The sequence below is a fragment of the Protomyctophum parallelum genome (genome assembly GCF_964188405.1).
Source record: "Protomyctophum parallelum genome assembly, chromosome: 10".
Lineage (NCBI taxonomy): Eukaryota > Metazoa > Chordata > Actinopteri > Myctophiformes > Myctophidae > Protomyctophum > Protomyctophum parallelum.
Genome location: NC_139704.1, coordinates 45,412,798 through 45,437,521, shown reverse-complemented (window position 1 = coordinate 45,437,521; position 24,724 = coordinate 45,412,798). Strand labels below are relative to the sequence as shown.

At 45.9% G+C, this 24,724-nt stretch overlaps 1 protein-coding gene across 5 annotated transcripts in view; it reads right to left on the bottom strand.

The window, feature by feature from the left end:
* Positions 1-24,724, bottom strand: part of LOC310865384 (suppressor of fused homolog) — a 79,991-nt gene that overhangs the window by 28,559 nt on the left and 26,708 nt on the right. For 2 of the 5 annotated variants that reach the window (XM_083774481.1, XM_083774482.1), the window contains exons 8-13: positions 23,942-24,044; positions 22,790-22,924; positions 19,697-19,835; positions 19,151-19,219; positions 18,602-18,687; positions 9,616-9,840 (exon numbers count right to left, since the gene is read on the bottom strand). In XM_083774481.1, the coding sequence (XP_083630607.1) occupies positions 9,738-9,840; positions 18,602-18,687; positions 19,151-19,219; positions 19,697-19,835; positions 22,790-22,924; positions 23,942-24,044 (635 nt within the window). In that variant the 3' untranslated portion in view covers positions 9,616-9,737. Of the gene's footprint in view, positions 1-7,492; positions 7,748-9,471; positions 9,841-11,948; positions 12,067-18,601; positions 18,688-19,150; positions 19,220-19,532; positions 19,563-19,696; positions 19,836-22,789; positions 22,925-23,941; positions 24,045-24,724 lie in introns of those variants that run through there. The other 3 variants (XM_083774479.1, XM_083774483.1, XM_083774480.1) reach the window with 2 other exon arrangements.

The following is a 24,724-nucleotide window of genomic DNA, read 5'->3' as shown; positions in this document are numbered from 1 at the left end:
GACAGATACCAGGAGGACGGGCAGATAACAGCAGAGACTACCCCTCAGAGAGAGAGAGACTACCCTCACTAACCCCCAGACAGATACCAGGAGGACGGGCAGATAACAGCAGAGCGATACAACCACATGACCCCCATGGAGGCTTCCTGCTAGTCGGCCCCCATGCCTGAGAATGAAGCCAAGGTGTGACAGTACCTCCCCCTTATGTTTCTGTATCAGTGGTGCTCAATATTTCATGTCAAGGACCACAAAAATTATATATAAATATGCCTCCACCCCAAGCCCCCCCAACCCCCCCCACCCATCTGAAAATATGTTGTTCCAGGGACCCCCCCCCCCCCCCCCCCCCCCCGAAGCAAAGATTTGAGTTAAAAACGTTCGCTCTGAAAGAATATATATTCAAAGATTATATAGCCACATTTTCACGATTTTTCAAAAAAATAGCAGACCTACAAGTTCATAGCGCGCTATGAGCTTGTAGATCTGCTATTTTCAATAGCTAAAGCATAACATAATGCTTTGAAAACACCAAAAGGGGTTCCGCCCCCAAAATGGGTTAAATGTGTATCTCCCTTTCCTCTTTTTTATTTTATTATGAGAGCAAAACTATGACTGGTTGTTGTGCCTGATTTATAGTTGGTTGTGTGCCAAAAACAGCACATCTACAGACTCTATACACTTGGTCACAACAACAGCGCGACACGTGAGCTTGTAGATCGGCTGTTTTCAGGTGTGCCAACAACACCTGCACGCAGCTAAGTATAAGTGACCCATGAGCTCTACTGTGAAAAGTGTCCTTTGAGAGGCAAATGTTACCGTCGATTTGAACACAAGCTGCCACAGCATGCACTGCCTGCAAGGGGAATCTGATTCCTTTAACTGAAAATAGACCACATGCAGCTCAGCTACCCCTCTGAGAGAGAGACTATACCCCTCAGAGAGAGAGAGACTACCCCTCTGAGAGAGAGACTATACCCCTCAGAGAGAGAGACTACCCCTCTGAGAGAGAGACTATACCCCTCAGAGAGAGAGAGACTACCCCTCAGAGAGAGAGAGACTATACCCCTCAGAGAGAGAGAGAGACTACCCCTCAGAGAGAGAGAGAGACTACCCCTCAGAGAGAGAGAGAGACTACCCCTCAGAGAGAGAGAGCGACCTCGACGCGCAGTACCAATGAGAAGAAGAAGAAACTCAAATGGCGTGAATGAATTAATGGTCCAAATTCTGCCCCAAATTATGTGCTGATCCCATGTTCATCCCCATAAGACTTTTGTGTGTGTGTGTGTGTGTGTGTGTGTGTGTGTGTGTGTGTGTGTGGTGTGTGTGTGTGTGTGTGTGTGCGTGCGTGCATGCGTGTGTGCGTGTGTCTTTGAGTGTACATGGGGAAAATGGGCTGGAAGCTATTGGAAGCCCACAGCTGGCCAGAGAGGAGCCTGGGGATGGTGGGGTGGTGGGGGGGGTGTTGTTGCGGGCGGGTGTGATGTGGGGGAGGGGGGGGGGGGTGTGGTGGGTGTTGTTGCGGGCGGTGTGAGGGGGGGGAGGGGGGGGGGGGGTGTGTGTGTGGTGGGTGTTGTTGCGGGCGGTGAGGGGGGGGGGGGGGGGGAGGACCACTCCCGTCTGAGGGCTCCAGTAAAAAAGAAGGAACGTCACTGCATGGGCCGATCCTCACAGAGAAGGAGGGAGGAGGGACTTCCTAGAAGTGACTGCTGGATGACTTGAGTCATCCTGCCAACACAGACAGTTGTGAAAGGAGACAGAAGGATGTGTGTGTGTGTGTGTGTGTGTGTGTGTGCGTGTGTGTGCAAACAGCTGCCATGGAAAAGGGGCTGAACACACACACACACACACACACACACACACACACACACACACACACAGCTTTCATCATGCCAACAACAATAACTTATATAACCAACCAAATTGAGCGTCACAATAAAACTAAGTCTTATGATAATATGATTTTGAACGGCGTGTGAAAGGTCGCCACGCGTCCACGACATTCTGACATCCAGGGCCACTATCATCAATCAATCAATCAATCAATCAATCAATCAATCAATCAATATTAGGAGGACGGCAAACAATGGCATATAAACAATGACGTATAAAGTTTATAAACCCTGGCGTATGAGTATAGGGTGATGGTCGAACCTTGAGACATACCGTCTCCAAGTGTGACAGAAGAGGGAACTGAAACACACAGAACAAGCGAGGAGCGCTCCACTTCACATTAAGAGCCCCCTTAACATACTATAATTTATACAGAAATAAACTACACTATGCTAATATATTATTATAATATGTTTATGCTATTATTACTCTCAAACAGGGGTTCGTGAACCCCTAGGGGTACTTGCCAGTACTGCGGGGGCTTCACAAAATTAGGGTTGAAAATAGGATTGCGTTCCATTTTCCTGCACACAAATTCATTCATTCATTAGAATGAGTCTAAAAGTGAGACAAAGTTGTAAATTGGTGCGTGTAGTTTAGCTTTTTAAACCACAATTAAAACATTTAATTCCCTATTGAGCAATATGTTTAATCATAGGTGGGGGGGGGGGGGGGGTACTTTTGAACGTTTGAGACAATAGAGCGTCGCAGTCCCGCCCCCTCGAGAGACCTCACGGGGACGTTTACCCGCCCGCGGACAAAGCTGACTCTTGTCGTGACAAATCATGACAACAAACACAATTTTTCAGGCTGAACAAATAATTAGAAAGAAGAAGAGAAAATGGCAGGTTACAACACTTTTTGTTGTTGTTTTTTTCTTCTTTGTAATCATTTGTTTTGATCCAAAATATTGTGTTTGTTGTCACGACAAGAGTTGGCTTTGTACGACGCTTTATAAGGTCTTTAAATAAATACGTTTTGAAATGTCTATGGGGGAAAAATGCATTGGGAACCATTTCCTGGGTCTGGCGTCGTCATGAAAGGGGGCGGGACTGTCTGCGACGCTCTATAGTGCTCATAAAAGATTGAGAACTCCTGCTGCTGTATAAATAAACTACAAACTCACAACTACGTAGAGGTGGGAGTTTGTGCTATTTTCACCCCGTTAGACAACAGACAAAAACGAATGGACACTAAATGAAAACTAAGCTATTATGACTAAAACTAAGACTAAATAGTACTGACAATTTCGTCGACAAATAAAAACTAGACTAAAATGTTAGGAAGGGACTAGTGGACAAGAGATCCACTATAAGTCATTTTACTCTTGGTTGCATGCTGAAAATAGCTGATCTACAAGCTCACAACTTGAGCTTGTAGATCAGCTATTTTCAGCAAGTGTAAAAAACACTCATTACGACGGCATCAAGGCCCACCAAAACACATTTTTGTCGACTAAATCACCTGTAGATTTAGTCGACTAAAATCTTATGACATTTAGTCGACTAAAACTAGACTAACACTAAGACATTTCCAGGTGACTAAAATGTGACTAAAACTAAATGAAGTTTCAGTCCAAAGACTATGACTAAAACTAAAATAGAAATTTGCTGCCAAAAACAACACTGATCCTGGACAAACCATTAGACAACAGACAATAATTCCTTCATGTGTCTCGAGGACATCCTGGACAAACCATTAGACAACAGACAATAATTCCTCCATGTGTCCCGGGGACATACTGGTCAACCATTAGACAACAGACAATAATTCCTCCATGTGTCCCGGGGACATCTGGACAAACCATTAGACAACAGACAATAATTCCTCCATGTGTCCCGGGGACATACTGGACAAACCATTAGACAACAGACAATAATTCCTTCATGTGTCTCGAGGACATCCTGGACAAACCATTAGACAACAGACAATAATTCCTTCATGTGTCCCGGGGACATCCTGGACAAACCATTAGACAACAGACAATAATTCCTCCATGTGTCCCGGGGACATACTGGACAAACCATTAGACAACAGACAATAATTCCTCCATGTGTCTCGAGGACATCCTGGACAAACCATTAGACAACAGACAATAATTCCTCCATGTGTCCCGGGGACATACTGGTCAAACCATTAGACAACAGACAATAATTCCTCCATGTGTCCCGGGGACATACTGGTCAAACCATTAGACAACAGACAATAATTCCTCCATGTGTCCCGGGGACATACTGGACAAACCATTAGACAACAGACAATAATTCCTCCATGTGTCCCGGGGACATACTGGACAAACCATTAGACAACAGACAATAATTCCTCCATGTGTCCCGGGGACATACTGGTCAAACCATTAGACAACAGACAATAATTCCTTCATGTGTCCCGAGGACATACTGGACAAACAGACAGGATAAGCACACCTCTTAAAAAAAGGCGGCTGGAGGCGTTTTGGACAAACTGAACAAACGGCAACACATCTCTCCTTTTCTGAAAAAGCTGTCAGTCGTTCAAATTTTTCAAAAATAGCAGACCTACAAGCTCGTAGCGCGCCACTCGGTGGCGCGCTACGAGCTTGTAGATCTGCTATTTTTCAATAGCTAAAGCATAACGTAATGCTAACAACCAAAACAGGTTCCCGCCCAAAATGGGTTAAGCATTATGTTATACTTTAGCTATTGAAAAATAGCAGATCTACAAGCTCGTAGCGCGGCACTTAGCTTGTAGGTCTGGTCTTTTTTTCTTTTCTTTTTTTCGTGAAAATGTAGTGCAAATCTTTGAATATATACATGTATATTCTTTCAGAGTGAACGTTTTTAACTCAAATCTTTGAATATATACATGTATATTCTTTCAGAGCCAACGTTTTTAACTCAAATCTTTGAATATATACATGTATATTCTTTCAGAATGAACGTTTTTAACTCAAATCTTTGCTTCTGGAACAACATATCTTCAGATGGGGGTCGGCGGGGCCAATTACATAATATATTTTGGGAGTCCTTGGCATGGTAAAATGTTTGGTCTACTAACGACTGACATTAGAAACATTGAGGTTTTTCAGAAAACCGTCACGGTTTAGAAGGCATGTGTAGAATGGAGATCAGGTCTAAAATGGGTTCTAAGCCAACTCACATGAATGCTGCAGCGCCACATTATGATCCAACCTGTTTGCTGAGCAGCGGAAACACATGAGGGTTCGCTCACTCTGTAGGACGTAGGCGGTGAAATGCTACGGTTGAGACAGTTCAACCGTGTTTATTTAACCATTTTGGGGCGGGAACCCCCTTTTGGTGTTAGCATTATGCTATATGCTTTAGCTATTGAAAAATAGCAGATCTACAAGCTCATAGCGCGCCACCGAGTGGCGCGCTACGAACTTGTAGGTCTGCTATTTTTGAAAAATCGAAGAACGACTGACATAGAAACATAGCTTTTTCAGAAAACTTTTTTTTCTTTTTTTAAGATATTTTTTTGCGTCTTACGCCTTTATTGATTTTTTTAAGGGATAGAAAGTAGGCTGACAGGAAACAGGAGAGAGATGGGGGGATGACATGCGGTAAAGGCCGTGTCGGGTCCGGGAGTCGAACCCGCGGCACACCGCGACTGGATCACCAGTCCGGTGCCCAGACCGTTACGCTACGGCCTGGGCCAGAAAACTGTCATTTTCAAACAGACATTTTTTTTAATCTGATCTCAGGACAAAATGGGTTAAAATGCTATGTACTATCTCACGGATAGTACGTAGTGCTGTGCATCCTAAATGATTAGAGCACAGATTAATTATGTTATCGGTATTATGATACAGTGGCCTTGTGGTTAGAGAGCGTCCGCCCTGAAACTGGGAGGTCGCGGGTTCGATCCCCGCCCGGGTCATACCAAAGACTGTAAATGCCTCCCTGCTTGGCATCAAAGGGTTGGATTGGGGGGTCAAATCTACTAATCAAATGATTCCCGAGCCCAGCTCACCGCTCCTTGGCTGCAGCTCAGCGCTCCTTGGCTGCGGCTCAGCGCTCCAAGAGATGCGTCAAATGCGGAGAACAACTTTCACTGCGGTAACGTGTGTGGCAAGTGTGAGACTTTGACTTTAAACCTATGTTGTTTTGCTTTCATGGAATATCCGAGACCATTTAGGAGTTAATGGAAGATGCTTCCGGACTATGCATGCATGCATAGTCTGACCACTTCAAAATACTCTGTATTCTTAATAAAAAACAATAACCATTGTGTGTCATGCTTCCATGCTTCTTCTGACGTCTATATAATCATAATGACTGAAATCAGTCATGGTCGACAGAGAACTGTAATCCGCGCTACCTTATCACAGCAAACGTCTAATTGTCAAACAGGTCAGGACTGGAGCACTTGTCTCTCTCTCTGTGTGTGTGTGTGTGTGTGTGTGTGTGTGTGTGTGTGTGTGTGTGTGTGTGTGTGTGTGTGTGTGTGTGTGTGTGTAACCTTTGTTACATTGCCTTATTAAAACATCCTGAAACAGCTGTCAGGACTCAGGAGGAGTGATTACAGAAGTGAACATGAACAAACTAGAGTCCATTCTGACAAGGAACCGCCACGCCCCCAAACAGCATGTAATCATACCGTTCATTTCCTGTCGGCTACAGATTGCCTCACAACTGGGCTGGCAATGTGCAGGAGCTCTCTCTCTCTGTGTGTGTGTGTGTGTGTGTGTGTGTGTGTGTGTGTGTGTGTGTGTGTGTGTGTGTGTGTGTGTGTGGGTGGGTGCGTGCGTGCGTGCGTGCGCGTCTGTGTGTGTTCAGCGTGCGTGTGTCATTCGACTCCATGAAAGATAAGGGCACTAATGAGAATGGTCTTGCTAATACTGGAAGTAAAGAGGCCTATTTATCAAATACTGTGACAGTCACCTGCCGTCGCAGAAAGCACTGAGTGAGTGACTGAGTGAGTGAATGAGTGAATGCTGCATTTATATAGCGCCTTTACCCAAGGCATTATACATTCACCCATTCACACACACATTCATTCATACACCGATGGCAGCGGAAACCATGCAAGGCACCAACCAGCACATCAGGAGCAATTAGGGGTTCAGTGTCTCTTGCTCAAGGACACTTCGACACTAACTCTGGGGGGGAGCCCACAGGGTTCGAACTGGCAACCTTGCGGTTACCATCCAGCCACTCTACCCCTGAGCCACCACGGCCACTGAGTGAGTGAGTGAGAGAGTGAGTGCGTGCGAGCGAGTGAGTGAGTGCGTGCGTGCGAGTGAGTGATTGAGTGAGTGAGTGAGTGAGTGAGTGAGTGAGTGAGTGAGTGCGTGCGTGCGTGCGTTAGGGCATTTTATTCTAGTCATTTTTACTAGTCGACTAGTTGTTTAACTACCCATTATGTAAAACAATATATATTTTTTTCTTTCTTTTTTTCGGAATTAAATATTTGTACATTTAAAAACTGTGTACCGGTACCTGACCTCTTATCAACTAGTCAACTAGTACCAACAAGGTCGACTAGTGGATTCACTAGTCGACTAGTAAACTACTCGACTAGTGGATTTAACTTGCCCTAGCGTGCGTGTGTGTGCGTGCGTGCATGCTCGCCCTGTCATTCCACGCCTCCTCCTCCTCACCTGCATCTCGGCGCGCTGCGTGTCCACGTCGCAGACGGCGTGCCTCTGCCCGGCGCAGCGGGAGATGCAGCAGAACTGGCAGACGGCGGCGTGCTCCTCGTGGCAGTGCAGCAGGCGGTACTCGTCGTGGCGAGGGCAGGTCCACGCCCGCAGCTCCTCCACGTCCACCAGCAGGTGGCCCGGGGCCGGGCTGGGCTGCTGCAGGTGCGTCTGGATGTGGGACTGACAGCAGGGCTCCTTGCAGCGCAGACACACCTGGTGGTTGGCACAGGGAAAACCCATAGAGTATATATATCTATAGAGAAGACACCCGAGTTCTCCTCCCATCCACTTGCATTGAGTTGCTCAAAAGCGCATGAGGCGGATTCACTCCTCCTTCCTGGTAGGAACAGAGTGCATTCTGGACGGATTGCAATGGTGAGTGGCCCCCAAACACATGAACGCGCTGCCGTTGAACGCGCACGAGCGTCGTCCGTCGTGAACGTGTACAATGATAGTCAACGGACAGCGCGTTCATGTGTTTGGGGCCAGGCTGCAATACCTTCATTCGGCCACTATGTCCATTTCGCCTCAAGATTTCCTCTGGGTGCCTTCTCTATAAATAATATATACTCTAAGGGAAAACCCCTTTTGGTGTTAAGTGTTATGTTTATGCTTTGTTTAGCTATTGAAAAATAGCAGATCTACAAGCTCGTAGCGCGGCCACCGAGTGGCGCGCTACGAGCTTGTAGGTCTGCTATTTTTTGAAAAATCGAAGAACGACTTGACATAGAAACATAGCTTTTTCCGAAAACTGTCAGGATGTATAGAAGACATTTTTAGAATCTGAATCTCAGGTCAGAATGGGTTATATAGGGGGGGGGGGGGGATGGGATGGATGGTGGGGACGATATGAAAATGACATCATGTCACCGTCCGTGGATCAAATGATTAACTGGTCAAATTAGCATCGCGGGGGGCGGGGGGGAAGACCCTACGCCAGTGTCACGATGATTGTGGCAAACATCATTTGCGATTAGAAGCCCATTTCAACCCGACAACGATGTTTCTGTGTCAGTCGTTCTCAAACATTTTACCCCCAAAATTAGATGTACTTGGCCGCCGACCCCCCCCATCAGATTCATGTTAAAAGAAAAATAAATATATATATATATATTCAAAGATTTTGGGACACATTTTCACGATTCTTCTTGCTTGTAGATCTGCTATTTTTTTAAATAGGTAAAGTATAACATAATGCTTATAAATAAACACCAGAAAGGGGGTTCCCCCCGTCCTGAACGGGGATAATAACGATTATGGTCCCATCCCTCCACGCACACACACACACACACACACACAACACACACAACACACACACACACACACACACACACACACACACACACACACACACACACACACACACACACACACACACACACACACACACACACACACACACACACACACACTAGAGACTGACACGGGAGTGGATTTCCACTCCTGTCCTGTCCCACTCCCACAGAAAAAATCCTGTCCTGTCCCAATCCTGGACCAGGGTAAAAAAAAAAAATCCTGTCCTGTCCCACTCCTGTAGAATGACTCCTGATCCCATCCCGCTCCCACTCGAGATGACTCCTACTCCCATCCCGCTCCTGTTTTTTTTTTTTTTTTTTTTTTTTAATACCGCATTGTGCTAACGCAAGTCAAAAGAGCGTTGTCTCACTGAAAGATGACTACAAATATGGGTGCTTCTGTTCTTTTGGTTGGCGCCACGACCAGCTGAAAATGATCATTATGATTCTAGATAGATGTCATTCCCGCTCCTGCACTCTCCCGTTGACTTTCATTCCCGTCCCGTCCCGATCACGGGATTAATAAAAATGTTAATCCCATCCCACGGGATTCCCGCGGGACCCACGGGAATCCTGACAAAATGTCACTCTCTAACACACACACAGACACACACAACACACAGACACACACAACACACGTACCTTCTGCACGGGCAGCGGCGGTCCGCGGCGACACAGCACGCAGTGCAGCGCGGCCACGGGCTTCTCCGTGTTCAGCGAGTTGTAGCGCTCCACGATGTTGGCCAGCTTGATGTTCCGCTCCAGGAGGGAGGGCTTCTGGCCGTACTCGTGGTTGCACTCGGGGCAGCGCACGCCGCCCGACGCCGCCTCCTTGGCCCAGGCCTCGGAGATGCAGCTCTGGCAGAAGTTGTGCTTGCAGGGCAACTGGACGGGCTCGTCGAAGACGTTCAGGCAGATGGGACAGAGGAGCTCCTCCTCGAAGCAGCTCTTCCAGCTCTCCTCCATGTCGATGTCGTCGAGTCCGGTTCCGGTTCCACCCACGCTGATGTCCTGTTGGTGTCAGAAGAGTGTCAAAATTACATAAACCCTCAATACTTAAAGATGGAGTGCCACCAATTTTGTATTTTTCCAGTTTTTCATCATGTGTCTATGAGGTGACAGTATACTTCATTAGACACCCTGGAGTCGTTTTTATGTGCAATGGTGTATTAACTTTGTATTTAGGGTTTCTTCCTGGTGGCTGAACCCTTGACAGTCAAACGGGCCAATGAAATAAACAGTAATATATATTGACATCACACTATCAGCCCCTCCCCTAACTAACCTCTCCCCCTTTATCATACAACTACAGCTGTGGGTGCGGCTTCAGTTCAGGTGGATCACCGTGCACCCATCACCACCCACCAGGCAAACCACTCCAGGCATACTTAAAAATCGTGGCACTGGCCCAGGCCGTAGCGTAATGGTCTGGGCACCGGACTGGTAATCCAGTCGCAGTGTGCCGCGGGTTCGACTCCCGGACCCGACACGGCCTTTACTGCATGTCATCCCCCATCTCTCTCCCGTTTCCTGTCAGCCTACTGTCTGTCCCTTCAAAAAATCAATAAAAGGCGTAAGCCGCAAAAAAATATCTTAAAAAAGAAAGAAAAAATCGTGGCACTCCATCTTTAATAATAAACGTGACTGTGGTCTCTGTATCTGGCCTTGCTCTTCTTTCCCTCTAGAGTGTCTCTACACCAAACCTACACCAGAAATAGCCGATCTACAAGCTCCCAACGCGAGGCCGGTGTGAGCTTTGTGTAGCAGAGTGGCTCAGAGCCTCTGCCTGATGGCCTCAACAAAAAGTCTAATATCTCCCCCCCCCCCCGTTTCCCAGTCCAGAGGGATATCCCTTTGTGGTTAAGATGATGGACTTTCACGTTGGGAGGTCCCGAGTTCGAATCCCGGGCGTTACATTGGTGCCGTGACCCGGATGGGGTAGCAGATCTACAAGCTCATAGCGCGCCACCGAGTGTCGCGCTACGAGCTTGTAGGTCTGCTATTTTTTGAAAAATCGAAGAACGACTGACATAGAAACATAGCTTTTTCAGAAAACTGTCAGGATGTAGAAGACATTTTTAGAATCTGATCTCAGGTCAGAAATGGGTAAGAAAGATGTTGGACTTTCACGTGGGAGGCCTGAGTTCGTCAATCATGGGCGTTACACTTGTAGATCTGTGATTTCTGGCTAAATGTTCCTGTTCTCCTCAGAATAGAGGTGCTAGGATTCAAGTGGTTATTATAAATCCTGCAGTTAATATTATGCACAAAACATAGAAGGAAGAACTTCCAGTGCTATGCTAATTTCTCATAACAATGTACATTAAATTATTAATATGTGAAAGATGATCAAAAAGTATTACTTCTGAACCTAGCTACCTCAATATGTAAATGTTTTGAAGTTGTGTGTCTGTAAAGTATGTCTCTTATACCTTATGTGAAGATTTGATTTGTGTTATATATATATATATATATATATATATATATATATATATATATATATATATATATATATGTCTTAAATTGTTTTATGTTCTCGTCAGCATTGCAAATGAGAGGGAACCTCAATGCTCTTTTCGAGAATACATAAAAGTTTCAATCAATCAATCAATTACAAATTTGAAAACAAAGTTCTTAATCTTGACTCTACATGGCATATCTTCTGGCCCAGGTGGCAGGTGACTGACAATGTCATGTTGCTGCTTGAAAAGGCATTCATTATCATTTATTATATATAAATTAGCCTCCACATTAACCCAGAGTATAGAATACAGAGTTATACAGAACATTCTTATATCCAAACATATTATGAATAATGTGGGCTACACGCACACTCGGCCACAATAAAAAAAAATGTGCCGTTTAAAAGCAAGTGACAACTTGCTCCAAGATATCGCTGGCAAAGTAGAGGTTGTTTCGCCCCAATAAATTAAATCTATCTAAACAAATCATCTCATCTCTCTCAGTCCCGGACCTGTCCTGTTACTGTACACTCATTTCTCTAAAACGAAACCTCCCGACGGTCTCTCTCGCTGAAAGCTGAATGATACTATTACATTTTACAGTCTAAATCAGCCATCTTCTATCTATTAAATATTTAAAAAGGCACCGTTACCTACCCCACTATTTATTCTGCATATCGTCCGCAAGCCGTCCGTCCGTCCTTTGCTTAATTTGCACCTAATGATGCAAAATAAAAAATAAAAATAATCCCCGTAACGTAGTGTGTGTGTGTGGGGAACGGACTGGAGAGAGAGAGAGAGAGAGAGAGAGAGAGAGAGAGAGAGAGAGAGAGAGAGAGAGAGAGAGAGAAAGCGTTCACATGAGATCCGCTCCGGGTTATAATCGCGTTCACACTGACTGTCCGCTCCTCCTCCTCCGTCAGTGTATCTGTGTATTATTATTATTATTATTATTATTGTGATATCAAAGTAGCATTCCTTTGATGTTCGCCGTCTCGTTTTGCGGCCAAGCCGGGGACTCTTCCTTAAACTGTAATAATCCAAAGGTTAAACAGGCAACGGAATGGAATTCAACTCCCTGTGCCGTGCCTCTCTCTCTCTGTCTGTCTGTCACACCGACCGATAACGTGACCCGTCAGAGAACCGATACATAAACGGGGGAGGAGGAGGAGTCCCAGCGAGGAGGGCAGTGGCGTGCACAGATAGACACTAGGGGGTGCTAGAGCACCCCCTGCCCTTTTGGCAATGTGCTCTAAAAATAGATAAAAATAAAAATATTTTCTTTTTTTTCTTAATTTGTAGTGTGTGGCCCATGCGGTGACATTGATCAAATCTTGATAAAAAAACGCTTATATTATTTAGGCCCCCACAATCTAAAGCTATGTTTCTATGTCAGTGGTTCTTCGATTTAAAAATAAATAAATAGCAGACCTACAAGCTCGTAGCGCGCCACTCGTTGGCGCGCTATGAGCTTGTAGGTCTGCTATTTTTCAATAGTTAAAGCTCCAAAATGGGTTCCCGCCCCAAAATGCGCTGCACAAGGTGCCCTTATTTTACCTTGAGCACCTGCCCCTCTAAATGTCTGTGCACGCCACTGGTTGGCTGGGCCGAGCGACACCGCTCTACGACAGACTATACATACATAGAGCCATCTATTAGAAGAGATGCGACATTGAGGGGGCAGAATTTAAACCGAGGGCTGTTCATGCAGCCTGAAAAGTGGGACAAGCTGGAGTTGGAAAATTGAAATGCAGTTTTCAAACGAGGGCGGCCGCAAATATAAGAGCAATTTTAGGCAGTGCCACTGCCAACCATGCCAACTGTTTTAACCCATTCTGACCTGAGATCAGATTCATACGAGGTTTCCACTGGACACACACTGGTCTGATTAACCCATTCTGACCTGAGATCAGATTCTAAAAAATGTCAGTCGTTCTTCGATTTTTCAAAAATAGCAGACCTACAAGCTCGTAGGATCATTTAAGGATCATTATATTACAGCTGGGCTGTTGCCCGAGTCCAATGCATCTCTCCCTATACGTCAGGTTCAGGGTCCAGGACTTGTCCCCCATTCTCAATAGAAGTCTGTGTAGGAGAGCCGCCATTGGTCTGGCCCACAGTCTATGGTCTGGCCCCATGAAAAGTGAACGCCGTTTGCGTAACTCTTTCTTACTCTATGGCTCTGGACGGACTATATAGGGAGAGGAGAGGAGAGGGGGCAGAGCAAACTCTACCGGAGAGACTGTTCAATGACCACAGAGTGACACCACATGAGAGGATGACCATGACCAGAGCAGCACCTCTCCTTTATTAGCTCTGTGGGTCCATAGCCCTAATGCTTCCAAGGCAGAATCATAGAAGCATTAGGGCTATGGACCAGAAGGGCAGAATCATAGAATTCCTGTTCTGTTCTTTGGCTATATAGAAAGTGTCTATTTGTACCGTCTCTGAATGTTTTTGATGAATTGAACAAGGTGGACCCTCTTGTAAACAAGTGTAATATGCTTTATTGGGTCGTCCACTGTCACAGTTAACAAGTCTTTGTATTGTATATCACAGCTAGAAGGTCCTGGGCTCGATCCCCGCTCGGGACGCTGTGGCTGTGGGTGCTGGCGGCGTGTTTCCTCCTCCGCATTATCAGTTTGCCTGTTCTACCCGTGTCCCCTCCTAGGGTAGGTACCCTCACATGTTCTCCCCGTGTCCCCTCCTAGGGTAGGTACCCTCACAAAAAACATGCAGTAATCCTGGTCTCTAAACTGCCTCCCCCTGGCCAGCCGGGGCGCCTGATGGAGGGGAAAGGAACTGGTTGGAATAACGTGTTCCTTCCACGCGCTACGTCCGATCAGGGAAACTCCCCCCTGTCAGGTGTAAAGGAGCAACTTGGACACTCGGGCATGAAGGAAGCATGAGTTCAAGTCCGTTGCTCTCCCCATGTTGGTGGAGGGTGTGCAGAGCCCAGGATCACATTAGATAATTGACACCGGGGTGAAAAATGGGTTACAAAATCCTGGGATAAAAAAAAGGAAGTTAAAAATAACCACCAAATGAATCCATCTCTGGAGCGTGGTTGTGTAAATATCGTACTCTTTTAATGCACTTGGGATTACAGAGCAACGGGCAGGTATGTGAAATCATATTACAAAACATTTCAAACTGAATCTCCCCCCCCCCCCCCCCCCCCCAAAAAAAATAAGGTTTTTACATTACGACTCTGAAAAACGAAACAAAATGCCAACACGTGTGGTTTGAGAGAGCGATGAAAAAGAGTTCCCCTCTTATTCTGTTTCATAAGCACGGAATGATATATTTAGACACCAGTAGCTACAGGCAGTGGATGCAGTCTATAGAATTACAAACATGGTCCTATTCAATTCAAGGCACTGAGGATATTCTTTTTTTTTTTTTTTTTTACTTCAACACGCTTCATTAGAGTACTATTGGCAGAGAAATACAGTACAGACAAATGCGTTCTTATTTATAGAAACCATTGCAAGGTACACACACGCACACACACACACACACACACAGTCACACAGTCACACACTAATCAAGCAGTGTTGGAGTATGTGGTATTGACTATCGCCACGGTACTATAGATTAATTAATACTTAGTCGTGCGACAGCGACGCACAACGAAAATAACAGATTTAATCAAATAGTTCAGATTATTTTTGGGCAAGCAACACTTGCGAGTATAAAGTGGGCTTAACCCATTCAGGCCTGATGTCGAAATTAAAAAAAAAAAGTTTTCTAACTCATGACAAGTTTCTGAAAGATTTGAGGCACATTTTAACGATTTTTCAAAATAGCAGACCTACAAGTTCATATGAGCTTGTAGATCTGCTATTTTCCAATAGCTAAATTATAACATAATGTGTGTAACCACCAAAAGGGGTTCCCGCTCGAAATGGGTTAACCACTTCCGGCTTAAAAAATTATCAAACGTAGATAAAAATAGCAGATCTACAAGCTCAGAAACACGTTGCGAAGGTGACGCATTGTAAGCTTGTTGATCGGCTACTTTTGTCAAAATAAAAAAATATATAGATTGAACATCTTCACCTACATGCCCAAAACAGGGACACCATTGATTAAGGCCTCCTCCAGTCATCTGGCACGTAATCAAGGTCATTTCATGACGGCCTTAAAACAGAAGTCATGAAAATGACAAACATAACACAATAAAAAAACACAATACATGATGACATGTAGTTTGTATCTGGCTGCACCAGAGGATAAAATGCGATTGTAATATCGGACATTGTGTGAGAAAATAACTCCGATTAATGTGGCTTGAATGGTTAGAGCAGACAGAAGTGGGTCACAAATGAAAAGTTCAGGAGCTAACTTGAGACATGTAATTACAGGCAAAATAATTAAAACACACATCTATCTATCTATATATAATAAACATAACATGGCTTGGTGAGAGCTTGTAGACTTTTTCGGCCTAGAATTACATGGCCAAAATAGTCTATTTCCAATGCTGTCAAAGAGGTCGATGCCAATTGACCATATGCACATGTAGCATTACGCAGAAGCGGGGATTGAAGCCGGGCCTCCCACTCGCCAGATCAACGCGCAACCTACCGCGCCAACAGGGCTGAGCCGATTGGCAGGGCTGTTGTGGGCTGGGTCTTGGCTGGGGGCTACAATCAGCCCCCCCCCCCCCCCCCGTCTTTGAAGCACGTCCTCGTACTTCACACCGCGGACCGTCACACACGACGTCCCTCACGCGAGGATATCACGCTCCACGTCCTGCCGACTACGCCAGATTGTAACATTACGGGGAAGCAGGGATTGAACCCGGGCATTCCACCCGCCAGACCAACGAGCAACCTACCGCGCCAACAGGGCTGAGCCCGATTGGCAGGGCTGTTGCGGAGACCTGTCGTTGATCCAGGCAACAACGCCTGCGTTCCTCGCTTCCCGTTTGAAAGGCCCTTGAGACTTCCGATTGGATGTAAGGGCTGTCAATGGGAAATTTAAGCTAGTTACCATCTTGCTGGAAAGATGACCGCAGTGTGCATATGGTCAATGGGAAGACATGCCCCCTGTTGGTCCCAACCACTGTCTGCTTCATGACCTGTGCATGCTATTGCACAGACCTTCTGTGGCCTACCCACTCTGTCTGCCATTTTATTATTTTATCTTCCACCCCGGACAAAAGTACTTAGCCAGGTTGAAAGTGGATAAACGTCACGAATGTGGCACCGACGAGACCCCAGCGTTTCCACTGCATACTGCCAACCAGTACAGACAGTACAGACCCCAGCGTTTCCACTGCATACTGACAACCAGACGTAACTTTGGTATGACCACAAATCATAAGGAGAAATGAAAAAAAATGTCCAGCATTTGAAGACAAAATACAATGAAAAGAAAAAGACAAAAGAAAAACATTTGAAAAGACCACTGGTAAACAAAAACAGTCAGTAACACATCGCTGGATTCCATGCAGCTGCTTGAACAGAACTGGAACCTCATTTTGTCTTTCTTACGAATCTCCAACCTCCAAACGTTAACGTCGTTACAGTGTACAGTGTCGCTCCCTCTCTTGCAAACGGCACGTTAGCCATGATGACGACGACTCCACCAGATGAAACCATCTGGACGGGCAGGTTCGAGGCATACACACATGTCCCAATGCGTCCTCCACCCCTCGGAAAACCAGCGCGACATGAGAAAGAAACCAACCAGTCAGGGCCAGGCCGCGAAGGCCTTCAAGTCGTCAAATGATCAATGATCTATATTGGATTAGGGCTGGGGTGTGATATACAATATTTTGGACCAAATACCTCGATGTCGATATTGTGACGATAATAATATACATGTTGTTGTCCTCATGTTACACAATATTATGATATTAATATGAAATTCCCAGACATATCTAGTGACATATCGCCACATCAAAAATAATGTCGATCTATTTCCCAGTCTCTACAGTCTTCAAATGAAGGCTCTACGATGGCATCGTTGAGAAAACGATGTTAGTCCAACACGACACTGTTGCATCCGACGACGGGTGAGAGAGTCTCTGGCTGTCGGCTCAAGGTTCATGGATGAAGGCTGACCACAGCAAACAGGCAACTGGAAGTCCTATGTGTCCTTCCAAGTCTAGTGTGTGTGTGTGTGTGTGTGTGTGTGTGTGTGTGCATGCACAGGTGCATATCTTTGGCCCAACGTCTTAACAGTCCGACACGCAATAGTCCGACATCCAAACCCTAACCTTAACCGCACGCCCGGAGCCACGTTTGAGTCTTAACACTCCTTTAGCGCCATCTAGTGTTAGCATGCGCACACTTAGGGAATGCCGCCCGTCTGCTCTAGCTCTACGGAGCTCGTTTCCCTTCCGGGTTATTCAGGAAGGTGGGGGCCTTAGTGAGGAGCACATCAACCACTCGCATTAGCTCATAGCCCTTAGCTAGCAATACAATCAGTTACGTTTACTCAGCGATGCGATATACAAACTCACAAATGATTTACGATCGTCGGAGTCGCGGCGGCCCACCCATGGACAGCTCTCGAACCTTTGGCGATACGGCGCTCAACGGAGCTGGAGTTAAAAGTCCCATAGCCGTCGGGGACGGACGGGGGCTCTCCTCCATACTAGCCGGGGGCAATGCTAAAAAGGTAAACAAATGGTCGGCGCTTTCATATATGGAGTATACGGTTGTCTACGAACATAGGCGTAGATAGCACCAGTAGGTACCGTTGGCAGAGAGAAAGTTAACCGGCCACGTATGTGGGACTATTGGTACTGTACGTTGGACTAACATATGACCCCCTGTGTACAGTACAGTACACGTGTTCCAAGTCCTAGAGAGCACAAGTATACAATACATAGGACTGTGTGTGTTTGTTAGGGCTGGGCAATATATCAATATTATATGGATATTGTGATATGAGACTAACATAATTATCAATAAGATATAGCATACTTTTTTTTCTCCTCCTTGTGTTAATCACATAAGCCTCATTTTATACATCGAAAATTTCCAAAAATCATTAGAGTGAAAATAGCCAATCTTCAAGCTCGACATTTTCAAAACAAGCTCACAATGCATGTGCCAATGATTTGAACTTTTCTTTTATTTAAAAAAAGAAATATATATATATATTGTCACAATACGATATTATCATCAGAATATCTATAGAGGTATTTGGTCAACAATATTATGATATTGGATTTTTTTCCCCATATCGCTCAGCCCTAGTGTGTGAGTGTGAGTGTGAGTGTGAGTGTGTGTGTGTGTGTGTGTGTGTGTGTGTGTGTGTGAGTGTGTGTGTGTGTGTGGTCCCCGTCTCACTGCAGAATGTTGTCGAACACGGAGTCCGGTAGGACGGAGATCTTCAGTTTCTTGTCTGGCCAACTGTACTCCTTTGGTAATATCGTCTGCAAAAAGGAGAAAAGGAAATCCAAGGTAAAGTTTTAAAAATGACAGTTTTCTGAAATACCTCATGTTTCTAAATCAGTGGTGCTCAATATTTCATGTCAAGGACCCCCAAAAATATATGTAATTGGCTGCCGACCCCCATCTGAACATATGTTGTTCCAGGGACCCCCCCCCCCCCCCTAGAAGCAAAGATTTGAGATAAAAACGTTGGCTCTGAAAGAATATATATTCAAAGATTTGCGCTACATTTTCACAATTTTTCAAAAAATAGCAGACCTACAAGCTCGTAGCGCGGCACTCTGCGCCCCGCTGAGCTTGTAGGTCTGCTATTTTTCAATAGCTAAAGTATAACATAATGCTTTTAAAACACCAAAAGGGCCCAAAATGTGTTAAGCCAGAGGCCCAAACACATAATGAAACCAAAATGGACCACAGATAATCCCCAGTCTCCATTTCACCTACTTCTTCACAAGTGTTCAGCTCCTGTATATCTCCAAGCATTTGATCTACAAACTCCTCGGTCAGCAAGATCTAAAGATGGAAAGGAGACAAGTCAGTCGGATGAATAGAGTGTGTGTGGTGTGTGTGTGTGTGTGTGTGTGTGTGTGTGTGTGTGTGTGTGTGTGTGTGAGTGAGTGAGTGAGTGAGTGTGTGCAGTGTGTGCGTGCGTGTCTGAAGCCAGGGTCCGTGGGCAGTGTAAGGATGCTCCTGTGCGTGTGTGTGTGTGTGTGTGTGTGTGTGCGCGAGTGTGTGTGTGTGTGTACCTGAAGCCAGGGTCCATGGGCAGCGTAAGGATGCTCCTCTGTGTGTGTGTGTGTGTGTGTGTGTGTGTGTGTGTGTGTACCTGCAGCCAGGGTCCATGGGCAGCGTAAGGATGCTCCTGTGTGTGTGTGTGTGTGTGTGTGTGTGTGTGTGTGTGTACCTGCATCCAGGGTCCATGGGCAGCGTAAGGATGCTCCTCTGTGTGTGTGTGTGTGTGCGTGTGTGTGTGTGTGTGTGTGTGTGTACCTGCAGCCAGGGTCCATGGGCAGCGTAAGGATGCTCCTCTGTAGCGAAGGCTCCTTCCACCCCTGTGGACACAAACGTAATGGCCGTGTCTCCATTGATACTTTTGTAGGTGAAATGTCTTCCGTGGAGCAACCGACCCCTGTGGGGAAAATAAAAGTCATAGCTTTTTCAGAAAACTGTCAGGATGTAGAAGACATTTTTTAGAATCTGATCTCAGGTCAGAATGGGTTAAGACAAGAGGTTTAGGGTCTGGGGTACGGTTAGTGATGTCCGACGTACAGTACAGTACGTTCCCCCCCCTGGCCGTGCCACCACGGCCGGCTATGCAACGTTGAAGAAGCCACCACCTACTGGCCAAATGTGGAATCGCAGCACCTTAATGGAAGTGGACGGGCGTTCATGATGTCACGTGCGTAAGAGGTCCGGGGCTAGGCTAGGCTAGGCTAAACGTCCACTCGCTCGAGCCATTGAGTTGTGATTATACTTCCGGAAGTCTTCCCGGGGTGCTTCAAAACGCCACTGAGCAACTTCCACTGAAATTAACCCATTCTGAACGGGAACCCATTTTGGTGTTAGCATCATGTTATGCTTTAGCTATTGAAAAATAGCAGATCTACAAGCTCGTACGAGCTTGTAGGTCTGCTATTTTTTGAAAAATCGAAGAACGACTGACATTTCTAGAATCTGATCTCAGGTCAGAACGGGTTAATCAGACCAGTGTGTGTCCAGTGGAAACCTCGTATGAATCTGATCTCAGGTCAGAATGGGATATGTAACGTCAGCGCCGCTATTCCAAAGTTCCCTCGGGTACATATTTAAACCTTTTTCAGCAATGATATTTTTTTCAGTGGGTAGATCTTGTTGAGCTGGTCATTTTGAAGGTCAAAAAAGCGTGGTCACCGCCGTTGTAAACTATAACTTTCAATAGCCAGTAGTCATTGTGAAATCAACACCAGAATGTTTAGTTCAGAGAACGGTCGTCAACCTCACCAGTGCCAACCTGAAATGGCCGGTCTCTTCCTGAGTCACACATGCAGCAAAAACTATTTGACAGATTTGTTCATTTGCCAAGTGTTTAGTCAACAAATTCCTATGACTAGCAACCGACAAAGAATTCCTTTAGTCCATGACATCCCTAGGGGGAAACTAACGCCTATTTTATACCATGTATAAATGGGCATTTACTCAGAATTAATATTGCACACAGGTGTTGCGTATTGAAAATAGCCGATGTAACGTGTTGTGAGCTTGTACATCAGCCTGAACTATGAGCCACATAATAAATTATAGGCTTAATGAGCACAAAATACTTTCTTCTGGTCTTTTGTTAAAGGTCGTATCAATCTCACACACACCAAGTAGATATCGCAAATGCAGGCCAGTTCAATGTGTTTGCACTGAACATCTCTCTGTCTCTGCATCTTTCCCCTGTTTGTCTATCCTCTCTCTCTCTCTGTCTCTCTCTCTCTCTCTCTCACACAAAGGCCCCTCTGTAAGCTGACTGTGGCCCTGTTCTTTCCCACACTGGCAGTGGATTATATAAAAAGGGTTCATCCTCATCTCTCTCTCTCTGCCCTGGAGAGAGAGAAGTGTTACACCACTAAGTGCTATATCAATATTCACCTATAAGTGTCAGTGTTAATTTTGACAGTATATTTTTATTTGGTTTCAGTCAGTCTTTTGATTAAATTTCATTTGGTTTTAGTCATATTTTACGCATCTGAAAAGTTTTAGTTTTAGTTCACTAAATATCATAAGATTTTAGTTGATTAAATCTACAGGTTTCGTCGACATTTTTTTTAATTTTTGGCGGGCCTTGATGGACGATTTTACACTTGGTTGGTTGAATGCTGAAAAAATAGCCAATCTGCAAGCTTGCGACGTGTTGTTCTTCCTCCATATCAGTACAGTCGGGGCATGTACAGTTCTTCCTCCATATCAGTACAGTCGGGGCATGTACAGTTCTTCCTCCATATCAGTACCGTCGGGGCATGTACAGTTCTTCCTCCATATCAGTACCGTCGGGGCATGTACAGTTCTTCCTCCATATCAGTACAGTCGGGGCATGTACAGTTCTTCCTCCATATCAGTACAGTCGGGGCATGTACAGTTCTTCCTCCATATCAGTACAGTCGGGGCATGTACAGTTCTTCCTCCATATCAGTACAGTCGGGGCATGTACAGTTCTTCCTCCATATCAGTACAGTCGGGGCGTGTACATTGTACAGTTCATGTTCTGAATAGACCAGTTTATATTTCAAATGGGTTTGAATAGACAGTCGAGTCCACCGACCACATGATCCTCTCGAGTCCAACCTGACTCCTGTCATGTCTCACCTGGTTAACTGTTTCAGCCCCAGTGCTGTAGTGGCCGCTAGCGCCTTTTGAAAAAAACTACTAAAATGGCCGACCGATCAGTTCCGGTTCAAACACTAAACAACATCCACTAGCTATTTGAAAGGTCAGCTGGAGAGGTGATCCGATGGAGGAATAACTGTTTTTGTCACATCTAAGTCAAATTAATATCTAATCAAGCCCTGAATATCGCATTTTGAGCATGTTATGATCCATAATGCACATAAAGACCGCACGTGCATGAGAGTATTTTGGCTGTATTTAGGTAAACGTCACGGATCGTTAGCATAAAATGCTAAATGGACCGCATTTATTTTTGATTTCTTTCCCCTGGATTATGGGGAATAAAACAAATCTCAAATGTCAAAGGTGAATTGATCTCGTTTTCTCTGGGCCGGTGCGGAACCAGTTAAGTAATTGCTTTGGGGGGGGGGGGGGGGTGTTAGTTTTAGGGGGAAAAAACCGACATAAAAATACTACAAAACTCACATAACATCACTCGCATCACATAAGTGCAGTGTTTCCTGCAGGAAAAAGCCTTGCCTTTGCCTTGCCTTGCAAAAACACTGCCGGAATCCCTGAAGTGGAGCCTTATGGGTGCATTTGGTACCATTTGTACCCTCTCGAGAGTTAAATGAGGTGCGCTCAGTAAAGGACAGAGGTAATGGTGTTGTGTGGTACCTTAGACAGAGAGGAAGCAGTGTGCCCGACTCCTGGTTGAACTTCAAATGGACGTACCTTAGACAGAGAGGAAGCAGTGTGCCCGACTCCTGGTTGAACTTCAAATGGACACTCTCCAGTTGTCTCGTCCGCACCAACTCATGGGGAACGATGGCCGCCGAGCTCTCGCTCTCCAAGCTGTCCTTCCGACTCCTGAGACACCGGCAGAATAACGGGGGAAAGAGTGAGACACCGGCAGGATAACGAGACACCGGCAGGATAACGAGACACCGGCAGGATAACGAGACACCGGCAGGATAACGAGACACCGGCAGGACAACGAGACACCGGCAGGATAACGAGACACCGGCAGGACAACGAGACACCGGCAGGACAACGAGACACCGGCAGGACAACGAGACACCGGCAGGACAACGAGACACCGGCAGGATAACGAGACACCGGCAGGATAACGAGACACCGGCAGGACAACGAGACACCGGCAGGATAACGAGACACCGGCAGGATAAAGAGACACCGGCAGGATAACGAGACACCGGCAGGATAACGAGACACCCGCAGGACAACGAGACACCGGCAGGACAACGAGACACCGGCAGGATAACGAGACACCGGCAGGATAACAAGACACCGGCAGGATAACGAGACACCGGCAGGATAACGAGACACCGGCAGGATAACGAGACACGGCAGGATAACGAGACACCGGCAGGATAACGAGACACGGCAGGATAACGAGACACGGCAGGATAACGAGACACGGCAGGATAACGAGACACCGGCAGGTTAACGAGACACGGCAGGATAACGAGACACGGCAGGATAACGGGGGAAAGAGTGAGAGAAAAGTAAATGAAGATGGGAGTTCAGTTGGAGAAGAGGAGGCTGTCGGGGGGAAAAAATAAACTGTGTGTGAAGAGGGCATATTACCATGGTTTGTGTGTGTGTGTGGGTGGGGGGGGGGGGTGGTGGGGGGGAGAGGTTTGCCTGAGTGAGTGAGGCGGCATTAAGACAAAGACGTTTCAGGTGAATCCGTAAAGGACGTGTACACACACGTCCTAGCGCATTTTCATTGATGTCAAACGAGAGAAAATTGTGTCCAGTAAACTTTCTGAAAACGACTGACATTTTGTTTTTAAACGTCTTCACGTGGATGTCGGGTTTAAGTTGTCAGTGTGTGTGTGTGTGTGTGTGTGTGTGTGGACTCACTGAGGTCTCTCATGGCCGTGCCTCTGGCTGCTGATTGGTGGCAGCGCTGCCTTACTGTTGAACTCCAGGCCTTTCCTCAGAGCCTCCCTGATCTGCTCCGTGTCTGGTGGGTGCACACACACACACACACACACACACACACACACACACACACACACACACACACACACACACACACACACACACACACACACACACACACACACACACACACACACACACACACACACACACACACACACACACACACAGGTCAGCATGACATTACCTATGTTAACGTCCAACTCATCATGACAGGTAACATTAAATTAACTTTGTCACTCACTTTGCCACTCCATTTGCCACTCGATCTGCCATTCACTATATGTATGCGCATTTGAGGCAGCTGTGGCCTAACGGTTTGCGGAGCGGTCTTGATACCGGAAGGTCGCTAGTTCGTATCCCCGGACCGGCACGTTAAAATTACCACCGCTGAAGTGCCCTTGAACAAGGCATTGAACCACCTACCATGAAATGTTCTATGAGCAGGGCCTGGCTGTAAACAAGTTCTTGAGCTTAGTCCAGTTACCCTGGGTAAACATAGTAACTTTGCTTTACTTTACCCTTTATTGCCCCCCCCCCCCCCTTGTGATCGCATTTTTAATTCACTAATAAATTCATTATTATAATTTTTTGGTGATTTTCATAATAAATAAAAAAAACCCTGGGTCGCTATTTTAACCCATTCTGACCGGGCACCCATTTTGGTGTCAGCATCATGTTATGCTTTAGCTATTTAAAAAT